General features: G+C 39.4%; 1 protein-coding gene across 3 annotated transcripts in view; it reads left to right on the forward strand.

The window, feature by feature from the left end:
- LOC103468378 (microtubule-associated serine/threonine-protein kinase 1) overlaps positions 1-18,674 on the forward strand; it is a 46,594-nt gene that overhangs the window by 11,720 nt on the left and 16,200 nt on the right. For 2 of the 3 annotated variants that reach the window (XM_008415426.2, XM_008415425.2), the window contains exons 2-7: positions 2,014-2,042; positions 10,497-10,585; positions 11,657-11,732; positions 16,457-16,529; positions 17,095-17,255; positions 18,211-18,286. In XM_008415426.2, the coding sequence (XP_008413648.1) occupies positions 2,014-2,042; positions 10,497-10,585; positions 11,657-11,732; positions 16,457-16,529; positions 17,095-17,255; positions 18,211-18,286 (504 nt within the window). Of the gene's footprint in view, positions 1-2,013; positions 2,043-4,381; positions 4,514-10,496; positions 10,586-11,656; positions 11,733-16,456; positions 16,530-17,094; positions 17,256-18,210; positions 18,287-18,674 lie in introns of those variants that run through there. The other variant, XM_008415427.2, reaches the window with a different exon arrangement.

Consider the following 18,674-nt stretch of genomic DNA (forward strand, 5'->3'; position numbering starts at 1 on the left):
TGGCAGTTAGTTGACAGGAAGGTGGATAATGAGAGATGGGGAAGACATGTGGCAAAGGTTGCCAGACCGGGAATTGAACCTGCGACAGCCATGTTGAGGACTGAGGCCTCCATATGTGGGTCGTGCTTAACCCCTGTGCCATCACAGCACACCCAAATATGTTCTGTGTTAAAATTTTTAAGTCAAAGTTCAAACTAAGAATCTGTGTGGTAAACCCACACAGATGGACAGCAGATTTTCACATCTGCTCTCCATTAAATCTGACTGACATTTCAACTACAAACTCATCAAAAGTGACTGATGAAAATATAAGCCACACTTTTCAGATCTTAAAAAAATAATAAAAATTTATGTTGGGAATGGTGTATCCTTTACCTTCCACTTCACCGTCATAAGCTTCCTCCGCTCCCCGCCGTCCTCCTCCTGGTGCTCTGAGTGTTTGTAGCTCCTCAGAGGCAGGGGGCGGTGGGTGTGGTGAGCCACTCAGGAACCAAAACACACAAATCTGCGTTCCCACACAAAATGTGTCACTGTCACACATGAGTGTTGAAGTAATCAGGACGAGCTGTCAGAGTCGCTCTCGGTGATTAGGGTCACTGTGAAGCAATTTCCATCGGTCCGCTAACAGTCCAATCACCATTTGACATCGACGGCACAGCAGGTCTTTGATTTCTGAAGCGCTGCCGAGGAGGAAGCTTAGAGGACCGAGAACAGAGTGACACACTGGAAGGGCTCAATGTGTGTTATTTATTTTTATTTTACTCTATTTAATTTATGTGTTCAACCATAATTAAAGGAGGCTGTTCAAAAGCACAGAAGAACGCTAATAAGCAATCAAAAACCTTTTTAAAAAAAATAAAATCTGCACATTTTTACATTTGTATATTTCTTATGATTTTTTTTTTTTTTTTTTTTTTAGAAATGAAATGACAGTCGTACGCGATAAGTCATTAAAAATCTTGACAGACTTAAACAGCGAGCCATGACGCTCGCGCTAATCATCTATCAGACGCGAGACGTCGGCGTCTTTGATTCAGGCGCTGGAGCGACATGCTGCCCCTGACACTGGGGAGGGGCTACGTATGCGGCGTTTTGGGGGAAGTTGTAGTCCGCCATTTTACAGAGGAGCTTCATGTTTGGAGTGATACACAACTTTTGTGTGCGATGCTGAAAGAGCTCCGGTGGAGGCGGTGTTCTGACGGAGGAAAGACAGTTATGAAATAAGTTGATTAAAATTTAATAACCTTCGACGAAACAAAGCGGACAAAACTTCGCCAGGTAGGATGTAGAAACATGCTGAGTAAGCAACCTGCGACGTAAAATCGCTGTGCGCCTGCGCAGTGCCACAAGGTAGGACGGGATGTTGGGCAGCACAGACAGTCAGAGCATCTGCTGTACATTGTCTGGGGAAAAAAACAATAAACACCATCCCCCAACTACTTCCTGTCGTCTTCTTCGACTCTTTCTCCAGTGGTAACATCCGGCTGTTTATCACATGACTCGTGACGCGGAAAAAAGTGTTTCCGTTGCAGTTTTGCCAAATAGATCTATCTCGATTCTGCCGATTCCTAGTAAAATACTGAAGAAAAAAAAAACTATCAAAACACGTGAGGTTCTTTTATTTTTTTTAATTGTTTTGTTTCCAGTAAGAACTTTTATTTTAATCATTTCCATTTGAGCAGATTTATGGTTAATGGAAGAAACGCAGCTAGTGTTGCAATGTACTTTACCAAAAATAAATAAAAAATAAGAAGAAGAAGAAGGAGAAGCAAATTCCATCTTATGATATATGCAGTATCAAAGCTATATAATACATTCCTACTGGCTTTAACCGATTTACAGGAGCGGCAAAAGCAATGAGGTGGATTAGCAGAGCTTGCCAACAACCGATGATGTCATCCAGGAAATGCTGCATCCATCTTTAAATGTCCACATGAATTAACTTTGGAGTTGTTGCTGTTTTCGCACCTGATCTCTTTTTCTTCTCCTCCTCCTCTTTGTTGCTGCCAGCAGGACTTGCCGCTGCCGCGCAAGAACAGCAGGTGAGTGTTTTCCCTTTGTTTACTTCCTGTCCTGCTCGCCGCGTCGTCTTTTCTCTCCTCTCCTTTCGTGACACGAACAGTAAAGCAGTACATGAATCTGGCGTGTCAGTGTGAGTCTGGTTCGTTGTTGGGGAGCTTCATTGAGGTTTCTGGTGGTTGTGTGTGTAGTCCAAGTGTGAAAGACGAGGAAGATGAGGAGGAAGAGCAGCTGGAGTGCGTGAGACTCTTTAAGTCCGGCTAAAATCTGTGGATTCTGTCCATGGTGCTGAAAATAATTCATATCCACTGCTTATTGGTTATTAATCCATCATCACTTTCATCTCCCCCCCCCCTCCCCACCACCCCTACCTACTTTTCCACAAATTTTATTGTTCTGTTTCTACTTTCTGGGAGTTTTCACTCTAAATATGAACAATAATAGCAGGGATGATGTTTAAGAATAAACAGATAAGGAGTCAAAGTGAAGTTTTTAGACTTAAAAACGCCGTCAGCCGTCAAGCACGGTGATGGCAGTATCATGTATCTCAACTGGTTTTGATTGGTTAAAACAGGCATCCACAGTTTAGATGCTTTCTTAGTTAGAAAGACTTTGACTTTTTGGAAAAGGTTGAAAAAGCTTCAGAAAAAATTGAGAATTGTAGCTCACCGTGAATTTTTGAGACAAGGTATGAATTGTTTAAATATTCTAATTTGTTTTTGAGTAGAACACATGAACAAATGAATTTTGATAGTGAAATGTGTAGCTGTGTCTGTTGATGAGACCAAAAATGAGACATAAATAGGATTAATTAGCTTAACTTATAATGATTGTCTTGTTCTAAAGTGGGGTTTAGTGAGAGGTTTGGAGTAGATAATATTCTACAAGTTGGCTCTTTTATTGTTCTCTTTTTGAATAACAAAGGCTTGTTATTCACAGAGTATGAAGGCCTGTAAATGATGTTATCTTTCTCTCTACTTTTGGAGACACCTTTCAACATTTAAAGCTGCAGTCATTTTTATAAAATATTTTTTTTACATATTTGTTAAAACTATCACTATGTGGTGACACTATAAAATGAGACAGATAATCTACAAAAAGATAAATCTCATCCACCTCCTCCATGAGGTGCTATCGCCATCTGAAAAAAATGTACCACCTCCCAACCAAAAACAACCAGTCAGAGCCAGGAGGAGGAGGGTCTTGGCGCTGTCAATCAACCTTCTGAACACGTTGCTAAATGTGCTAATGGCTGAGAAACAACTTACTGATCCACGAAAGCTGTTTATCCGTGCATTGTTTTAGAATTGTAGTCTGCTTGTAGTTTTAGCAATGGCAACCGTAGGAAGTGAATGAAGTCGTTCAGTCCGAATTGGCAATGTTTCCAAACATTGCATCAGCATTAACAGCCACTTCATCCAGTTCTGCACTTCTCTCTTAGCATTGGAGGATGGTCGTTTAGAGCTCAGACAATTTCCAGTTAGCTTCTTAGCATCGAGCTAGTAATGCATTTCCTGCGTCACGGGCGGATGTTAGCAACTGGGTACAATTTAAAACCTCAAAAGAGACCACGCCTCCAGGAAGCAATCGTTTCTCAGACTCTTTGGATGAAGCAAACGATGGCCTCGTTTTTACGAGCCTAAAAATTTCCTCCAAAGATCATCAAACAGCTGAAAACTCATGGATGGAAATTGCAAAGTCATTGTCCATGAAGGAATCTGCCAGAACAAATGTGTTTGTTTTTTTTTTTCTTCTCTTTTTAAAGTGCTTTAAAATAAAATGCAAGAAAATGGGACAAAAACAACGTCAACAAAATTTGAACCAAGTCATCTTTTAATTTGGGATTGGGCATGCTGCTTTCTCCCGCTCATCACATGCCGTCTCCCTCGGTCGGAGGCCATTAGTCCGCCCTCTATTATGGATGAGCTGAGTGGAGTTGGCTCCTCGCTCGGTCTGCCGGCTGCATCCATTCGAGGGTAAACCCAGCCGTTCACAGCTTGTCTGCGTATGCAGCCTACCTCCCAATTAGCTATGCTCTCTTAATCTTCCATCACTTCAAACCCTTTCTCGTTGTTGCGTAACAATCCACACTACAGTTGCCCTTCAGTCATTGTGAGAAGCTAGCATCTCTTTACTCTGCTTCCTTCATTCATGGTGCCTTCTACTGAGAGCTTTTAACAGAGCTGAAAGCAAAAATTGCAAAAGTACATCAGAGCCTGGATAAAATGACCCATAATCCCCTGCTGTCTTTTGTTATTCCTTTCTATAAGAGCGACCCACCCTTCCTCCCTTCAGCACTCCCTCTTTCTCTCTCTTGTTCTCTCTTCCCTCCCTCACCTTTTGCTTCTTGGACTCACTTGCTCAGACACGCAGGCGCCAAAGGATGTGGGACCCATCGTATGTGTCAGAGCGGGCTGAAATTTTGCCTGTGTTTTGTGCATTGATACATTCGCAGCAGAAATCCAACCGGCAGCATGTTCCGACGCACTAAAAGGTACTGTAAAGGGCGGGGATATCTAATAGGGAAGATCTTTGTTTTGTTTTTGTGGTTTGGATAGATGGAAAGTCAGGCAGCAGTATGTTTCTTGTGAAGTCTAAAGGATGAGAGTATATGATGTGTGTGAGGCTATTACCATGTGAGTTTGAGTTGCTACTATCTTACTGAAGGTCTGAAAGTGTTGATGTGGAATACATGGTTTATTTTACATTTTCTAAAGTTAAGTGGATCTCTCTCTTTTTTCTGGAGTGCTGTTTTTCTGGTATCCATCCAAGGCAGTTTAATGATGAACTAGAGGAAGTGGTTTGCAAAGACTCCCACTCATGACATCACTTTTTTAGCATTATTCTTTTCACTGACTGACAAGGAATTAGGAATGGGCACACATTGTCACCACAGTTTTCATTAGTCAACATTAAGCTAACGTGTTTATTGTTTAAGGAAATTCAATGACATTGGATAAGCTAGGAGGGGCAAACCTCCAGGACCATGGTGGCCCTTGATGTCCTTCATGGTTCCCCGATTAAAGACACCAAATTTAAATGAATGGCTATAAAAACATACCTGCTGAGGAGAAAATCAAACTGTGAATAAATAAAAACTGATTTTTATGCTTGCCTGATTGTAAAGTTGTTAGTGGAAGAGGAAAACAGCATAAATTTTTTTTTCTGTTTTCATTTTTTATAGGGTCATCTCGGCTAGCCTTTATTGAAAAATATCCTGGTTCATGGTGGAATTATCTAGTTCTGGTTTGACCAGTCAAAGTCTTAGATTTTGAACTAGATGTGAACAAATATAGACTCATAACCTGTGAAATAGGCCTTAGTTTACAGGAAGCTCCAAAGCAGTTGCTAACTTTAGCATCTCTAGCTAATGGTTAGCGATCTCTTTGGTATTATATCTCTGCTGCCTTTTCTATTTCTACTGTTTACAGAAGTAACTTCTAAGCTAGTTTACAATGTAGAAGTGATGGAGGCTTCTTAAGGTTTTCCAACGCCTGCCTGTGAGAGCTGTTTTTTGAACGACGTTTTTATGCAACAGTGGGCTGAATACTTTACTAATAATATTTACAGAACGGAGAAATTACATTTTAACAAATTAATTGATGAAAATACTTAAATTTTTTTATTGTTTCGAGGTTTCTGTTTTTCAGTACTGCCTACCCAACTCCACCATTTTCCTCTTTGCAGGCTTAGCAAGGAATCCATTTTGACAAACGTTAACTTAAGGAGGATAACTTAACTTAAATCTTAACACTTTATGAATGTGCTACTACGGTAACACATTCATAAAGTGCAGTCTGTGTCAACAACATTTTCTAATAAACCTGGAGGTTTTGTTTGGACTGGTGCTGGAGTGAATTTGAAGACACTGGTGAATGTGTTAGCGTGTGTTAGCATGTTGACTTTGTTTACATCTAAGCTAGCTTAGCTGGAACTAGTAAAACTAGAGTTTCTGTAGGTTGGTGACAGGCTGTCAGTACTGAAGGGATCTGCAAATGTACACAGGGATTTGGGTGAGACATAGAAACACATAACAAAGGAATAGCAAGGTTCTTAAGTCTTTTTTATATAAGCTAAAATTATATGTCATCATGAACGTTTGGCTCCGGTTCTGACGTTTTGTCTGGTTTGACTCTGATTGACGTAGCAGAGTATTTTCTTGAAACGTGGCTTTGGTGACTCACATAGAGATATTTCGGGCCTGGCTTCGGGTTGACCGATTAACAGTCAACTAATGATTACATGAGTCAGTCGGAACAAGTAAAAGATGGATTTTTCTGAAGGCTGACTTTTACGCAGAGAAGCTTATGCGATGGTACACGGTAAAAAAAGTAGTGACCATAATTTAAATTGCAATATGAAACACATTCATTACGTTAATCAACGTGTAATTTGTATTTTTAATCACTTAAGTTTCACCTATGTGAAACTAAAGCTGACATTCAAGCTCCAGGGGTTTCCTCTTTGGCTCCGTCACCAGTGGATGTCTTGCTGAGCTTCTGAGTGACTTCATTGTTCCCGGTTTGTGAGAGATCGCTAAAGCCCACCTGTGGCCTGACGCATGATCAGAAACATGGATGTCTGAGCTGCTTTACTGCCCGAAATGATGTTCAAATCCAGCGTGATTTGTAACAAAAGTCACTGTGACCTGTGGGAGTCCCTTTCCATTTTCATTTATGAGTTTACTTTTATATGGCCCAATTACTTTTGTTCCATTTGCAATGTTTGTCCTTAATTGAGCTTTATCTATGTGCAACAATATCATGAAACATAAATGTACACAGTTTAAAGTATAAATAGAAAAGTTTGTAGTATAAAATCCATTAAGACCCAACAATACATAAAAATGCAATACAGTTCCATCAAAGTATTAAAACAATAAGAAATGTCATTATTCATTGTCACACAATTGTTACTTTATGCTTCTGTTTAGTTTCAATTAGTCTAAACGTATGCAAGTTACCCTCTGCAGTACAAAATTCTCAACTTTTTAATGTTGTTATTAAAATTATTTGCAGATTGACAAATATGTGAGTGGACACTAGAGGAAAAAAAAAGTTTTTTTTGTTTCACACATCTGGAAACCTGCACCAAGTAAATACTTTACAAAGTAGCTTGGTGACATTACTTTGGTTTGGTAATAGAGAATTCAAATTTTGTATAAAACAAAAAAAATGATGTTATAATAGGACATAAAGACATGCATGTGTGTTTGTCCCTTGGGTGCTGAGGCTCAGGTGTGCTGTGCATCTGTGGAAACGGCACAAACACAAAGACGTCACTTTCATGCAGTTTTTTTTTCTCTTTTGTGTGCGTGTGTGTCTGCTCACACACCTAAAAGCTAAATGTTCTCATTCTCTACTCATAAACACTCCTGGACTTTAACTAAACAAGCCGAGCAGTTAGCTGTAAACCAAACGAGGTTGAAGCGAGGCCCGTGCGTCTCAATCAGGTTAAAGTGTGTGTCTCCGCTAAGTGCTGCAGCTTCCCCCCAGGAGAGGCCCGGCGTTTAATGGCGGATCGCGCAGGATCTTCCATTACTTAATGTTTCCAGTAAAGGCCTTCTTCTCTCCAGCAAGATTCTGTTTGCTTCTGAGTTTGTTTTTTTTCTACACTGAAAAAAAAGTTTATTTGAACAAACTTTAAAAAATAAATAAATATATATATATATATATATATATATATATAATTTGTTACAGCTAATTTTATTGGTTTTGCTCACGCTATATCCGATTTCAGAATTATTCAAATTAAAGAATTTTTTTTTTTTGTGTGACAGCCCAACAGTGAAACCAATACTTGCACTCTCTTTCAGCAGCAGCTCGAACAATCCATGAATTTATAGCAGCTTAAATATACTTTATTATTTATTTATTTGTAATTAAAAGAACTGTATTCTGGATTTTATTTCACATTTCCAAACAACACTTCTTGACAAGCTGTGGTTATACAGTTAGATAACCTTAAAAATATATTCTGGAATATTCCGATCCAAAGCCGCACAGCATTCTGGGAGATGTAGGCAGAAGAAAAGCTTTACCTACTCAACCTCTCACCGCCAGCTATAAGCAAGATCTGTCCCATCAACTAACTCACTCGCCTTTTTGGTTACCTAGCAACAACCTGTTGAGCATCTTGCACAGCAAGTTTCATGTTTTCCCACCGTTTCTCTTAACTGCTTAAAAATACAAAATAACAGCACACCAGTTTAGTAGCATTTCAGATATTTAAAACAAAAAACTAATCAGTAATTATTGATATGGACCGATATAAAACTCTTATATGGTGATAAGAGTCATTTCCCTCCCGTAACTCTCTGTTGTTTGCTTGCGTAATCATGTTACAAGAACATTCAGTAAAGATTTGGCAGCATTGTTGTCAGCCGACCCAATCAGCTGCTCCAAGTTCTCATCTTTGTTTCTTTCTTTTCTTGTTGTTTTGCTTTGCTTATTTCTTTCTGTTGCTGCCAATCTTTTTGCAATCAGAACAAGCGAGTTTACTCTTTCAAACTCTTTCATTTCCTGAGGGGAAAATCAAAACCCTTTTTGCTGCCAGCTTCCTCTTCCTGATGTGGACGACTTCATTGCTGTTTCACATTGTGTCACCATTAGATCATTTCTTCCTCCCTGACCTCCTCCTCCTCCTCCTCCTCTTCCTCCTGCGCTCCCTGGTTGGCATTCTCGGCGGTCTCCCCCGATGCTCTCTGCGTAGCAACAAGCCGTCACGTGAACGCTCCTCCTTTTCTCCATCACATCCCCCCCGGTCTCTCTTTCTCTCAAACCAGATTTTCTTTTTTTAAGCTTCTCCTTCTTTAAAGCTCGTTGGTTCCTACAGCTGGCGCTTTATGGGTCCGTTTGGGTCTGGAGAAGGAAATCTGGGCCATGTTTACTTGTTTTTGGTCGAACGAGCAACACTTTTAACCTTTTCCGACACAATTTCTTTTTTTTTTCTTTTTTCTACTGACTCTCCGCCATTTTGGTTTATTTAGCTTTAATCTCCTGTTTGTTCCAGACAAGCCTTTCTCTCTTTCTCCATATTTTTATTGCTTTATAATTATTCAAACATCAGTCCAGATCTCTGGGCTACAAATCATTCCTAAGTACGTCGCAGTGCTTTTCTTGCCGTTTTTATTTATTTATTTTTTATCTTAACTGACCGTCCGGTGGAAAGCAGGCCTCGGGCGTCATGCTTAAAATTTGGAGCTTGCATCAGCAGCGCTCTGTCTGAATGTTTCCTGCTGTTCTGAGAGCATTTTATTATTTGGCTCAAGGATGGGACTGTGGGTTTTCAGCAGGTTTCTGTTGGCAATCCATTAAACAAGAGTAGCTCCACTGCTAACGTTCTGCATTATTCTGTTTTTTTGGGTGTTTTTTTGTTCCGTAGAGAGGTTTATAAAGTTTAAAGAACCTAGGATGAAGATACTTAGAATCCATACTACCTGTTTTTCCCACCTAGAACAGAGGCGTCCAAACCTTTTGAAACATAAATCAAAAGTACTAATGGGAAAATAAAATAAAAAATCTAAAAAAATAAGCTTTTTTTTTTTTTGGGCAAGAAAATTTCATTTTAGATCCACAGATTGAAAAAGAATTTTGCATGTTTGCTTTTTTCTTAATGTTTTTTTTTTTTTTAGCTGCATTAAACAAATATATTCTCAGTTCATGAACAGGGTTTGGGTCAACTGTTATTGATTCGCTTTCTTTTATTATTAGTTTCATTTTTCATATAATATATGTTGAATACATTTTGCTTTTTACTTACTGTCACTTTTTTTTTTTTTTTACAAATTTTCTCTATATTCAGAATTTATCTAATATTTCCCTATTCCCTGGTTTTTTTAATCATACATTGATTTATTTGCTCCTCTAATATTTCCTCTTCCCCTCCTGCTTAAAAAAGTTAGAGAATAGATTAATTAATAAATATAAAAGAAAATGTGAGTTTTTTTTAAATGTCAAAATGAATAAATACACAATGTGAAAGTAATAGAAAAATATTAAATATAATAAAAAGATTGGAACTAAAATTAAATAATAGCTGTGATGCTAAATTAATACTATAATAATAAGTTAATATTTGTTTATTATTATTATGTTACACTTAATAATGAAACAAGTTGGGAAAGTTCTTATTTTCTCATTTGTCGGATGCAATATTTGGTAGATGAATTACCTTATCGAGCCATTCATTTATTTCTGTGTGTGAGAGTTGGATTATTGTAGATCTGACGTGATGATTGGTTGAATAAATGTAGCTGAAGTGGTAGAAGAGAGGCTCCGTCCTGCACTTTTCTCCTCCTCCCGTTTCTTCTGTGTGTAATGTCAGCTCCGAGGAGACGGGCCGGAATGAGCGAGGAAATGAAATCCTCTTCATCACTGCCGTCTCGGAGCGAGCCGCTCGCTCAGCAAAATATCCCAACTAAACTCTGCTGGTGGAACTTCACACGTTTTCCTTCCCCTGTTGTTTTTTCTCTGCAGTTGTCGCACGAGCAACAGAAAGAGTCTGATCCTGACGACCACGTCTCCCACGCTGCCTCGCCCGCACTCCCCTCTCCCGGGTCACCTCGGTACGATACCGACCTTAAAGCCGCAGGATGTAACTTTTATTAAATTCATTTTTTTTTTACATATTTGTTCAAACCGTCACTATATTGTGACAGTATAAGACGCATAATGTGTGAAAATATTCAGCTCCTCCTCCTGCTGCTATTGCCGTCAGAAGAAATGCATAGCTCTCGGTCAAGACCCGACCAATCAGTCAGGAGGCGGGTCTTAGCGCTGCCAATCAAGCATGGGTGTTTGCAGCTAAATGTGCACGTTCTCATTTAGCAGGGGGGCTAAATGTGTATTTGCAGGAAAACCTGTTAATCCGCTGTCATCAGTGGCTATGCTAACTAGCATTAGCTTTCCTTGTAGACTGTTATCATGAAGATAACAGTCTAAAAGTCTACACTAGGAGAGAGCAAGTGGGAGGGCGGGAAAGAAGGTTGTGAACAGCGTGTACACAAGACTCATTGACAGCGCTAAGCCCCTCCTCCTGGCACTGATTGGTTGTTTCCAGTTTTGCACTTGGAGAAGGCAGAGGAGCTCAGATTGTTTCACAGATTATCTGTGTCATGTTATACTTTCGTGACAGCAGAGAGTTTGTTAGTTTCATCAATACGTTCTACCACAACAGGCCCTTTGAGGACATTCATGAACTTGATTTGGTCCGAAATGAAAATGAGCTTGATCCCCTCTGGCTTAGTGATATCGATCAGTGATGCCGTCCTTCAGCAGATCAATAATACATGTTTCAGCAAATCCAGTTAGTTTGCAAAAAAAAAAGACTTTTTATCATATTGTTAATATTCCGATCACACAACAGTCTCTTAAGGCTTTTTAACATACGCTGGTTTATTAAAATAACAGTTAAGCCTATCTTGTCCAGGAATTTGAACTGTAAAAATCAACAATATGCGTCTTAAACTCCATCAGTTTCCCAATTATTTGTCCCATGCAGCTTTCCGTACCAACCGTGACACATCGCCGTTTTGATCCACAGGTTTAGCGTGCGTTACAGATTAAAACGTCCCCGTTGCTCTGTCCTCTGTGACCTTCTCTGACTCTTCTTTGCTTTTTTCCCGCTGTCCCCTCAGGAAGCAGCCCCCTGGACAGCCCCAGAAACTTCTCCCCGAGCAACCCCGCACACTTCTCATTCGCCTCCTCCAGAAGGTCTGACATTTCTGTTCCCTTCATCAGACTGGAATGTCATCAAAAATTAAGATTTCACTGTAGCAAAAACATCTTGTTTTTTTTTGGTGGCGGTGTTTTATTAGAATTTTTCCTGAAGGCGATGATACACAATGAAATGAAACAATGAAAACAATCAAACATGATGTTTTTGTGATCCAAATATCACAAGAATATCATTATTTGCTACATAGAGGTCACAAAATACTACATTTTAAATGATATTCTCATTCATTGGGAAGCAGATATATGTGAAGAAAACAAAAACAAAAAACCAAAGGGCAGACAGAAATCAGTTTAGCTTAGAGAGAAAATAGCCGGGGATCAGATGAGTCTCGGAGGACCGGAGGTGTTGGTCTGTTGTTAGCGGTGGAGTGTCGCAGGTGATCACAGCACAACAAGCTGAGTCATGTGTGACCGAACCGCCCAATTACAATCACAGCACCTCTGTGTTTACTCAGTCTGTTGAGACAAGGAGGATTTCTGTGTACACTACTGTCAGGATGTTCATATCAGTTTATTTCAACCACGGCTCATGTTAAATTAGTACAAATGAAATTAATATGTACTATTATACACAATTGCTTGTGTATAATAGTACACCATTGTGCTTGGACCATTGTCCAAGCACAATGGTCATTGTGCTTGTACCATAGTGATGTGGTCAGTTTCATACACTTGGTTAGAGGTTGTTTTTGTGCTTTTGGAGGTGATGAAACTGTACCTGCTAAAGAGAACTGTGAAGAGCTACAACCACATTTAATTTCCCTTTGGGATTAATAAAGTATTTTTGAATTTAAATAGCAGCTATGCTAACGAGAACGATACCTGCTAACAAGAACTGTTTTCTGGTAGATCAAACTGATCTACACAACCACTGAACTCAAACAGCAATTGATAAAACCATTATTATGAAAATTTAGAGCCAATAGATTGCGTTTTTTGACGCTAACCCTAAAGTCTTAGCCTTTGGGGTGTGAATCTCATTGTTTCAGAAACTGAAGCTTTTATGTGATAAACCAACACAAAGTAGTTCATAATTACGGAAGCAGTTTTTTAAAGTTCAGATAGCATGTTAGCTATAATGAGGCCGGAGTATCAGTGATGTTAGACTCTCAGTGTTACTCTATAAGGAGCAGAATGGTGAAAAGTGATCGTATCCTGAGGAATAAGCATGTTTACTGAAAAACTTCTACCAAATTCAGCAGGTTTTTATTATTCCAGATTTCCTTACAGTCTTCCACCACCAACTAGATCAGACTGAAAATATCAGTAAATATTTTAAAACGATTTGTTCAAACAGATGTTTATATATCATCTATATACCAGAATTGGATCATTTGAATCAAAATGTGCATCATATGGGTCTATATATCAAAATAAAACTATTACATAGCTATAATTATTAATAGGTTACATTACTGTCACTGGAGAAACATAATATCTGCTCTTATGTTTTTGATAACACCAGTTAATTAGTTTTCAGCCTGGACCATTATAATTTATGATCTGGCTTTGTCGCTCCAACTTTCAAATTCCCGACACTGAAGGCAGGAAATTGGCGTTTTGGTGTGTCATGTGGCTGCAGGGCCCTTATTGTAGATAAACATTAACCAGAGCAGCAACAGCTGAACTGCACACTGACTGTGAACTACCGGCTGTAAAACCACTGTGTTTCTAAACGGAGGCAAAAGTGAACTAATGCACTTCTGGCCTCCTGCAGACGCTTCAATTTGAACACAGATCATCAAAAACTGCATATTTGTTTATTGGTAATGGCAATACAATTCAGTTTTATTTGGTGGTTTCAGCATAGATTCATTAAAATATTTTTTTTTCTAATTTAACACTTAAATTAAGTTAGCAAGTTTACTTTGTAAAGTGATCATCATCTGATTGTTGTGTTGCCATAGTTACAATCTGATGCTTCTGGTTTAGTGTTTTCTTTGCGTTTGAGCTCGGTTTGTTCTCAAACACGTGTCAGCAAGTAACAAACAATCTTCTGGGATTGATTTTTTTTTTTTTTTTGCTCAGCCAATGACATCGAGCCTTTTATCCCACATTCCACCAGATGTGTAGTGAAATTTCTTTTGACACATTTTTCGGTTTGAAAATAGTTATTCGTTGAAGAAATCTATACATGGCAGCTGCTGCTCACGCAGTTTTATAATGGAAGTCGACTTCAAGTCATGTCTACTTTATTGTCAGAGATCTATGTAACAGGGTTAACACAGAAGTTTGAAATTGCAGTTAAACTAAACATATAAATAAGACATTGACAGTAACCCCTCCAACCCCCCCTCCCGCCGCACACACACACACACACTGCAATACACTGTGCAATAAGAAGGAAGCAGACTTATAATGAATGAGCAAGGAAACGTTTTAATGAGAGCACGCTGAGACGCTTTCTGAAGTCAGAGACGTGTATAAAGGAAGTCTACTTACACCGACCGTCGTCGTTCGCTCTCGGTCAGACTCGGTCGGCTGCTACTACTGCAACTCTTCATCCTCATTTATCAAATCTTCCCGCCTGCCTGTCACCGTTCGACTGAGAGCTCACTAAATGAGCGGCCTGTCCTTGTTTTACTACGGAGAGGTTACGCGGAAAAGCCACATTTGGAATAACTCGTTTGTTTGCTGTGTAATTTTGTGTCGCAGTATTGCAGTGTACAATCTGAGGTTGTTACAGATTTGAGTTTTTTTTTTTTTTTACACTTGAGTTGTTAATTTAGGTTAAAATCAAATCATTTCAAATAACACAGACTTTAGAGCAAAATATAAACGTATTGCTACAATAATGTATTTATTTTTTCTGTGATAAAGCAACGCAAAAAAGACCGGATAAAAATGTACGGCGTCCCTAAAGGGACAATGCAAGAAAAAAAAAAACTTTGTTTAGCTCAGTGTTTTTCAACCATTTTTGAGTCGAGGTACACTGTTTTAATTGAAAAAATCCCGAGGCACGCCACCAACTAAAAATGGAAATAAAGATACTCTGTAGCCACCTATATAGTCATTCTTATCAAAGTCTCTTGAATAGGAATCAAATAAACACAAAAATGTATTATCACATTTTACATTTCTTATTTCAAATTGCACTTAACATATCCACTTCAAAAATACCCCTGAACAGTGCCACAACACGGTGGTGTTAAATTTAAAGAAGTTGTAGAAAACGTCAAAGTGTTTTACAAACTAATCCACAAGCATTCTTATAGCCGGAATACAGAAAATAATTATTATTCTGAAAGAAGCAATAATATTTGGGAAACATTTCACTTCATATTMACTGTTAGAATATGAAGAGTTGCATGTACAAAATGTCAATATCTGTATATTTTACCCACCTGGTGTGAAACCTGTGCATGTTTGGATGAAAACAGCTGATTTCCTGGCAGAAATTGAAGAAAGACAAAGCTCTTCCTCCACATCTCTGTCTCTCTGTTTTTAGTTTTTATAGTAGCCTGGCTTGAGAAGCTCACTTCACACAGATATGTTGTGGGAAATGGACTCATGTTCTTTCCAACTACTGTTGAGCTTCACTGTCTTTTCCATCACTGTCATCACAGTCTTTCTAGATTCAGTGCTCTCACCGCTACCTGTAACATTCATGCATCACTAATTCTCTTGTTTTAATGTAAAATGCTCTGTACCTACTGCCATCTAGTGGTAAGAACATTACATGATTACGCCGCTGCTACTACTACAGCAGATACTCAAAGATGGCATTATTTGCAGACAATTCATTTTCAAAAAATCTTTTAAAACCAATTACCGTATTTTTCGGGCTATAGAGCGCACCATACTGGCACCCTCAATTAAAAAAATAAAATAAAATAAAAACTGGAAGCTGCTCTCAGTTTTCCATTAGGACCCAGCAGAATGCCTCGTCCTAATAAATCTGCTGGACGCAGCCCTCCGTCTCCAAAGTCAAACCATGGTTTCGTTCACATCGAGCTTAAATGCAGCGGCTATGTTTCCCTCCTGTAGTGCCAGATCGACARCCCTCAACTTAAAAGCTGCATGATATGAGTTTGAAAACATTTCTCCGTCGTGCCTGCTGCTAGCATGTGCTTGTTCTAAATGAAAATTAGCCGTTCTTCTTTGATTTACAATTTTGACTTCTAATGATTCACTTCCTGCTAGAGAGCCCCCTGGTGGTTGAAGAAAAATCCACAGAAAAGCCACAGCGGCCTACAATCCGCATGGTTCAAAGTTAAGGAAAAAAGTAGCAGCTTATAGTCCGGAAAATACGGTACCGTAGTAGTGAAATTGAATAATTTCCACGGTGTGCCGTGGAAAGTTTTTTCCCCTTCAATTTCTACTTTAAAGACTCCGTAAAATTGATACGTTTGTTTTAAAAAAAAAATCCCATGATACTTTTTAGCCTGTTAATTCAATGGAACAAATTGTCTTTAGATTTAATCTGATCAGCAAATAGACACACAATGACCTGAAAATGAATAATATGAATCCAATCCGATTTATTTTCAAAAGACAAATTAGTCAAACTTTCCGTCTCTATGTCTAACGCTCACAGCTACAAGTGCAACAAAGTGGGTGAATCCAAAATCTGAAAACCAACCTTTTTATTTCCAAAACATTTCAGTGTAGTTATCCTGTACTTGGTGTGCGTCCCAACGTTTAACTAAGGTTGTAATTGGCTGTATTTTTGACAGCACTGATATTTGTGTTCCCTGCAGAGCGGATGGGAGGAGGTGGTCTTTGGCGTCTTTACCCTCCTCTGGATATGGCACCAACACTCCCAGCTCAACGGTAATAACTCTTTCTCCTTCCTAATCCACCACATTCCAGTTGTTCAAGTTGAAATTCCAGCTTAGAATACGATATGAAAATCCAAAATGGCTCTCGGGACTATAAAACCTGGTGATCTTTAGCTAAAACGGCCCCTTTTTTGTGACGAAGAACATTCAGTTTTTGTTTGATCAGTTGTTTCAATTCTTTTTCCACAAAGAATGTGACATTTATCCTCTTCGCCAAGAGCGAAATTATTATTTCTCATCTGATGAGGCCGAACAAATCAGCGGCTATAATCTAAAGGCCTGGTGATGGACAGACTCGTGAGGTCGGCTCTGAGGCTCACAGGAAGACTTCATTAACGTTTCAGCTGCGGTCTGTCATCCTGCTGTGGGGGCTATAGACGCTGTAATTATACATCTTTCAAAGCCTCGTTTATTTCGCCTCCTTCCAAGAACTGTTGCTGCCGCTCATTTTCTGGCACGTCATTTCTCTAATCTCTCCATTTCGGACTACGTCGTGTTCTGCCAACTCTTACCCTCTTTTTCCTCCATTTTCTTCTTCTTCTTCTCTGTCCATCCAGTCGTCCAGCTCCTCTCAGGAGCGGCTGCACCAGCTGCCCTCCCAGCCCACCATGGACGAGCTCCACTTCTTATCCAAGCACTTTGGCAGCACCGAGAGCATCACGGACGACGACGGGGGCCGCTGCTCCCCGCACATGCGCCCGCGTTCCCGCAGCCTCAGGTCAGCAGAGAGAGACAGCGGTCCGCTGCCAAAAACACTCCCGTCCGGTTTGTTTCTCTTTTCTCAATAACGTTCCGGAGTGAACAGAATGCTAAGTTGCCTCGCTGTTAAGAAACGGAGAGCAGCGCTTGTTTACTAATGTCAAGGGTAGTTGCCAGTAGCAACTGACGTCAGAATGCTAACGAGGCGAAACTCTGCTGCGACTGCTAATCATCACCCTAAACTTCTGGACTCTGATGCTGACAGTGAATCACGGGCTTCTGTGGGTTTTATTGGGATTTTATGTGCCAGATCAACAGACTATTGCATCCTTGTATAGAGACAGGAAAATTCTGGATGGTTTTTTTTTTGTGTGTGTGTATTTTCTTTACAAATGGAAATCTGTAAGTGTGGCATTCATTTAGATGCAGTCCCCCAAAGTCAGTACTTTGTAAAACTACATTTTGCCAAGTCTGGAAATCTTTTGGGATACCCCTTTATCAGCTTTCCACATCTGGACACTAATATTTTTGTATATTCTTCTTCATAAATTCAGACATATTTACATATATTAGGGCTGTCGGTGTTAAAGCATGTGATTAATCTAAAACGTTTAACCTGCTAAAATGCAGATGACTTATTCTGACCTAAAAGCCAGAACTAAGTTTTACTTAGTTCAAAGCAGCGCGCTGAAGGGTCCTGTACTGCGGTCAACAGTGCAGAGTCGTAAACTCAACGGAAAAGATGAGCAAGGAGAGTCAGACTGGAGAGCTCAGTAGCAAATTTCACTAAAAACACAGCGTTTGGATAAAACCAAGCTAGCATGTTGCCTGCTCTCTAGAACTGTGAATTATCCTTCCACCGAAGCTCAACCAGTTTCTAGTTAACATTTCTACATTATGTTTGATACAAAATTTCTCAGTGCATTTCTGTTTAAAATGTGGTAATATTTCGAGGTGTTTTTTCCCTCTTCCAGCCCGGGACGCTCCTCCTCCTGCTATGACAATGAGATCGTCATGATGAACCATGTGTACAAAGAACGGTTCCCAAAGGTAGCCCTCGCGTATTCCACGATGCATTACTTTTTCACTAAGAATTAAACCAATTGTACTTGGTTTTGCTCCAAAGTAATTGCTTTTTCTTAAAGCAATAAGGCAGAATTTCAGTATGACGAATCCTATTAAAACACATATCCTTCCTGCCTGAACATCAAGCATCCAGTGAGGGGATCTCAGCCTCTGATAAAACCCTATAAAATTATATTAAGTGATGCTACAAATGCTACTTGTTCAGGGAGAATATTAAGTTTGCTCTCTTCCACGGATTGGCGCCCTAAACATGGTCCCCTTCTCAAAAAAGATGTCCTCTCAGAGAACAATGTTGAAGTCATATAGAGTCATCTTGTTTAATCAAGACATACTGTAAACGTAAAACCCAATA

This window comes from Poecilia reticulata, linkage group LG8, assembly GCF_000633615.1.
Source record: "Poecilia reticulata strain Guanapo linkage group LG8, Guppy_female_1.0+MT, whole genome shotgun sequence".
Taxonomy (NCBI): Eukaryota; Metazoa; Chordata; class Actinopteri; order Cyprinodontiformes; family Poeciliidae; genus Poecilia; species Poecilia reticulata.